This window comes from Rhea americana, unplaced genomic scaffold (assembly GCF_003343005.1).
Source record: "Rhea americana isolate MKP2758 unplaced genomic scaffold, rheAme1 scaffold_15, whole genome shotgun sequence".
Classification (NCBI taxonomy): Eukaryota; Metazoa; Chordata; class Aves; order Rheiformes; family Rheidae; genus Rhea; species Rhea americana.
In genome coordinates, this window is record NW_028185594.1 from 6,842,664 (window position 1) to 6,848,999 (window position 6,336).

The 6,336-nt window shown below is 35.5% G+C and overlaps 1 protein-coding gene across 1 annotated transcript in view; it reads left to right on the plus strand.

Annotated features, from left to right (window-relative positions):
- Nucleotides 1–6,336, plus strand: part of ANKRD44 (ankyrin repeat domain 44) — a 125,434-nt gene that overhangs the window by 112,154 nt on the left and 6,944 nt on the right. The window contains exons 23-28 of the mRNA XM_085299560.1: nucleotides 245–332; nucleotides 2,316–2,399; nucleotides 3,204–3,349; nucleotides 4,273–4,355; nucleotides 5,509–5,591; nucleotides 6,097–6,188. Of these exons, the coding sequence (XP_085155686.1) occupies nucleotides 245–332; nucleotides 2,316–2,399; nucleotides 3,204–3,349; nucleotides 4,273–4,355; nucleotides 5,509–5,591; nucleotides 6,097–6,188 (576 nt within the window). The remainder of the gene's footprint in view (nucleotides 1–244; nucleotides 333–2,315; nucleotides 2,400–3,203; nucleotides 3,350–4,272; nucleotides 4,356–5,508; nucleotides 5,592–6,096; nucleotides 6,189–6,336) is intronic.

The window sequence follows — 6,336 nt, forward strand, 5'->3', positions numbered from 1 at the left end:
GGAAAAAAGAGACTATTTTTTCCTTTTCTGTTTTTCCACTAAATGCCAGTATTAGCTTGAATCTATTCTGGCTGCCATAGGAAAATATTTCTATTTGTTAGAATTTTATCACATAAGAGTTTACAAGCATGTTGTGTTCAACTTTGAATTTCAAGTGTTAAACTCTAACCTAGATAAGCCTAATATGAATTAGGTTAATTCCTTGCTTTGTGCAAAATACTATGAAATGTCTGATCTCTTACAGGTCATGAAAACTGCATAGAGGTACTATTGGAACAAAAATTTTTCCGCAAATTCTATGGTAATAGCTTCTCTCCATTGCACTGTGCTGTGTAAGTAGAAATTTCCAGTAACAAATGCAAATATGTTGTATTAGCATATGTCTCGGAAAGTYAGCAGTATGAGAAGAAGAAAGCTATTTTTATTTCAGATAATATCTTGAGCAAATAATTTTAAAACTGATGATAAAAATGTGTTTATCCTTCTGCTGAAAAAGTGGTAAAATAAAGGGTATTTTTGCATAAWTTTAATACATTTAAGCTATCTGATGAAATACTGACTTAAAATTAAAGAACTGCATTTCTGCTCCCTTTCTGGTTTATCTTTTCCCTTACTTATAACTACAGGCCTGTGCTTTTTCCAGACACAGGATAGAATTTCACAGCCCTTCTGTTCTTAGGCCACGACTGGGGCTRTGGTGCCCTTGTTATCTGGTCTGTATAAGTTTGAGCTTTTGAGATCCTTTTGAAGTAAGTGGCCTAAAGTGATAAAACTTGTCCCAGTCATGATCGTTCTTTAGTAATAGGAACAAAGCATAAATGAGAAAAGGACTTTGAAACAAAAATCTATGCCATGCTAGTGATGTTCTGTGCAGGCCCTATTTTGTTCAAGACATCCTCAGCTGAGTTTTTTCCAGTCTGATTTCCCTGCAAGGTGTCTCTTTATTCTCAGAAAATCTTTATCCTGAAGGTTTGGTGCATCTTACTGAGCTCCTAGCCAGAGGGATTGATTGGCAATAGAGGCAGACTCTCCATTCAGAGTTCTGGCATTACTTCTAAACAGCAAAAAGAGGTGGCTACTATGAATCGTTTGTCTGCTTCTATGCATGTATGTTAGGCAAATCCTTTATTCAGTTACAGCAGTACATATTCATACAGAAAGGATTCCAAGAGAGCAGCATCCTAACTTTGCACAACGTAACAAATGCAAATACATTTTACAGATAATAGAAGATTATCTCAGTATGTAGGACCTAACATGCTTATTAAAACATCTAAGCCATCAGAAGAGTAAAGAATTAAGCACTGTAGAACCAAATATAAACCTTTCTACCTCCTGCCAACAATTAGAATGACTGAATTATGAACTCTTTGTTCTATTGGAAGAATGAATATTATCTTCTGGAAATAATGGTAGGAGTTGTAATTGTGCAATCTTCCCTTCTACAGTCCAATGTAATTAGAAAATAGAAAAGTAATTTATTGGTTTTTAAACCCTAGACTTATCAATAATAAAAAATAAGAGAAATTAAAACATTTGAAAAGCACTGTTTTTACTCTGCTTAAAATAAAATCCATTGTGGCTGAAACATGGTATGTGAAATCTGAATTTCCAGTAGTTGTNAAAAAAAAAAAAAAAAAGAAAAAAAAGAAAAAAAAAGAAAAAAATCCAGTATTTGTTGTCTTTCAAACTAGCATGCAATTCTCAAATCCGTTTAAAAACACATGCAAGTTAAATGCAAAAGAACTGCTGCTAAAATAGCTTGGRTGTATGTGTTAATTATATGTCCTGTAATATTAGCAAATACTACTCATTTTCATAATGAAATAAGACAGATTACTAATAACCAGAGAGAGTATTGGTTGAGTACTTCCATCAGGTAAAAAGTATTAAAGGTATGAGTTGGAAAAGATGTAGGTTTCGATATCTTAAACACTAGAATAAAGCTTTCTATATGTWGGTATGTTACTGCTTTCCAAATTCAGGTGTGTTTGACATTTGGACTATTGTAAAGGATTTTAAGGTATTAAGTATTAAGGTTTTAATCCGAAGGTTTGTGCTGCAATCTCATTTCACTTTGTGCACAGTGAATTATGGGATCAAGGTGGCTGTAGATATTCRAATCCTTAGTAGTAGATGCAGTTTGGTTAAATGGAGAGATGGTGAATGATCAGAAAAGCATTAAGGCAAAGGTATTTTAGGAAAATTATAAATAACTAGTAAGAAATATTAGTGGGAAATGAACTAAATATGGGAAAGTGGGAAAAGATGTGGAATTTTTCTTACCTTTTTGAAAAGTATCTTATCTTTTGCAGAATTAATGATCATGAAAACTGCGCATCACTGCTCATTGGAGCCATAGATGCCAGCATTGTTAATTGCAAAGATGACAAAGGAAGGTAATAGTTTCTTAAACAAATTGCATTTCATCTTCCTGACTCCATCAAGTATTCGTAACTTTTTCTTAATCTCTGGAATTAATCCTTATCTGATATGAACACCTCATACTAGCTCTTCAGCAGCTTAAACTGCAAGGAAGTTAAATGGTGGGTCACTTCTAGGAAGAATACTATGAAATACTCAATTTTGTTGTAAAAAAAATAACATTTTGTTTTTTAAAAAAACTCTATGGCTATAGGCTATTCCCCTGAACCTGTTTTCTTCCTCTTTAATATTTAAATACATTTATCTTTGCTAAGCATAATGATACTATGTACACATAAAAATGCATTTCACTGAAAGCATTAGCATTATGCCAGCGTAGGGCAAATAATTAAAAATATCTGTGCAGCAAAATAAAGCGACTGACGGATATAGTAAGAGATTCATATTTCTTCAGTCAAATCCTTAATTTATTTGTCACACTGATAATTTCCTCACTGTATATATGTATTTAATATTATTGAAGTTCTAAAAATGGAATACTCATCATTTCCTCTTAATTAGAGTGAACTCAAGACCATTGGCAGTACATATTAAATACTTTGCCCTTAGCAATAAGCAGAAGATAAAGTAACACCGTCGGCTGGGTTGGATACCAAGTGTCCTCAATCTCTGTTGTCTGAACTTCAGTGACAAAATGCCATAGGGAGACAGGGAATAAATTCTAGAGTTTTACAGCCTTCTAGAAAGGGGTAACGGTCAAAGTGGGCAGAAGTGCTCCTGTGCGCTCAGTAAGGTGGTGATGTTGCTGTCCCCGGCAGGACTCCGCTCCACGCAGCAGCCTTTGCTGACCACGTGGAGTGCCTGCAGCTTCTCCTCGGCCACAGCGCGCAGGTGAACGCCGCCGACCATTCAGGGAAAACGCCTCTCATGATGGCAGCTCACAACGGGCACGTAGGTGCTGTAGGTACGGACACCTTTGCCTCACTTGTCACGAACGATGAATGCTACTGCGATTACCGGTCCCAAGCTGTTAGTCACTGAAACTAAGGTAGAGAAATAAATTATGTTTATGTCTATAAGAAGCTACCTTYGCATCGTTAAAAAGTTTCTTCCTCTCAGTCATGGCTTCTCAGCAATCTTTGTGAACATTTACACTAAAAAACTTAAGTCAATTTGCTTTAGGAGTGCACTGTAAAGAGCATGCAGGGAGTAGTAACTCTTTTCTCTCTTTACTTTCTTCATTTTACAAGGCAGTAAAACTACATGTTAGGAAACTTTTTTTTTTCTTCTCTCCTTAGAAGGAGTAGGAATAGGACTTAGAAGAAGTCCTATTCTTGAAATGGCAATATAGGACTTGTAACTGGCAGCTACAAGTGGCTGCTTTTTCCAGGCTAGTCTACAGACTATAGARGTACAGGCTAGAGTTATATTGGCTTATCAGTACTCTCTTTTCTCTATCTTTGACAGCACAGGCTGCACCCTAAATTCACATTCCCAAATTCATTATATCCATTACTCTCTTAATGCATGATCCACTCTTCCTCCCAGGATAAGGTGATTCAAGCAGAATCTGTTGTTCTACAGATTAGAAGCTCATAGATAAGTGAAGATGACAGTATGTTTGGCAATTTTGAGTAAAATGAATGCGATATTAGCTCTGCCTTTGATTGCTGATTAACTGCACATGGGTTGTCTGTTCTCATTCATTATTTTTGCTTCATAAAGCTTACATCACATAGAGGTTTAATTGAGTAGTGTGTATAAACAAATATATTGAAATAGGAATAAAGTTTTTCCTCTGTTTAACGTGTTTGTACATGTTAATCTGCCCATGGGGTTTGTTCACTGATTTTTTTTTTTGTTTGTTTGTTTGTTTCTATACTTTAGACTTTTTGGTGAACATTGCCAAGGCTGACCTGACATTAAAGGATAAGGACTTGAATACATCTCTGCACTTGGCTAGCAGTAAAGTAAGTTGAGGACCTGTGTATGCTTCATATACTCCTCACAATCTGTCTCTGAGTATGCTCCTAAAAAATTTTCAATAATGAGTACATGATGGTCAGACTTGTGGCAGGGGAGAGAACACTCTGTACTGAGCTTTTTCTCAAGTTTGTCTGCAAAGTACAGTAAATTGAGAAATATACTGCCTCTTATGACTTCTGAAATATAACACTAGGAGAAATGATGGAAAATCCTTTCATATTTTACCGAATTGGCTCACTGTAAATTTGTTAACGTAAGTTTAGGATGGAAGGGGGGGAGGGAAGTATTCTTTATTCTTATTCTCTAGTTCCTGTGGAAGCAACCCCACATTTGCCCTTAAGCTCCCTTAGTAGTATAAACAGTGGCATTAATTAGATTTGGTGGTGGCATATTTTCCCACCCTTTCTTCCTGTTAACTTCTTCCCTTACTGTTAAATCCAATTGCTGCTACTGTTTTTTACATTAAAAAGTTCATGGGATTCCCTTTCCTGGGACTTTTCTTTTGCTGCTATTCACAGATAGGATTCCAACTATGACTGCATTATCCAAATTCTTGGATACATGAGTCTAACTCATTTCTCAAGGTCTTTCAGGCAGCTCTTCAGCTTCAGGCCTGCCAGCTTGGCTATCTGCACCTTGCTGTGCTAGAACAGCATCAGAAGTGAGGCCCCAATCTGTATTATTTCCAGAGCTGTATTGTTCCAGAGCTTTCACACTGGAGGGCTTTTGTATTAGTTTAATAATACAGAAAAGCACTTAAGTAGTACAGTATTAGTTTCTGGGTTTAAACCATCTCTTTCTGTGTTATTAACTAGTTCTAGTAAGTAATCAATTGAATGCTCTCTTGCAAGAAACACCAGTCTTCTCTGAAAGCTGAGAGGATGAATTTGTATATGAGTGGAGGGTTGAAAGATTTGTAAATGTGCTAAAGTATCCTAGTAAAGGCAGTTTGTAAATGGTGTTTTAAGGCTTTTACAATTCACCTAGTGTATGTTTATAAACTGAGAGGCATGCTTATAAACTAAGAAGCATGTTTTGCATTTAAATGGACTTACTACATTTCACTTTTATATGTTACATTTCTTTTGCCTCAGTTTTAGATTCCTTAGCAAATGAATACTTTTTTTTTTAATGTAGGGTCATGAAAAATGTGCCTTGTTAATACTTGACAAGATACAAGAACAGAGCCTTATTAACGCAAAAAATAATGCATTGCAGACGTAAGTAAAGCTTGTTCCTCTAAAGTTCTGTTGATTTACCAGAAGATTCTGAATTTAGAATTTCAAATTCATGTCTCAGATTTTTTCATAGAACAAAAAATCTGGATTTCAGAATTTTTCAAGTGTTTGCCCTTGGGGGAAAAAAATATGTTTGTATGCCTTTTGTATTATATATTTTGTATGCCTTTTTGCTTCGTTGTGACTYCTTGGATGCCAAACCTATGCATCATCTGGTAGAAAAATAATATGAGGTTGTTTATTTGAGTCCGGTAGAAAAATAATGCGAGGTCATTTATTTGAAGGCTATATCAAAATACACATTCATGTGACTTAATGGACAGGCACATATATTTTATAACTGTAATGATCAAAAGAAGAAAAATACTCTCTTTCTGATGCTGGATATGCTTTAAGCATTGCTTCCCTGTTTTTTAAAAGGTCTATTTTAAACTGAACTTGAATTGAGCTGTTGCAGATCTCTCCATATTTTGATCCGTATTTGTAGACCTCTCCATATTGCTGCACGAAATGGCTTAAAGATGGTGGTTGAAGAGTTGCTAGCCAAAGGGGCATGTGTCCTAGCAGTAGATGAAAATGGTAAGTAAAATGCCCTTTGACAGTCTTCAGTAGTACCTAACAGGTAATTTTACAACTGATAGAACGAGTAGACCTAAAAGCTGCTTAGACAACATTGACACTTATGTGCTTTCAAGAACAGACAATAAGCTGTGTGAGTACTTAAAAA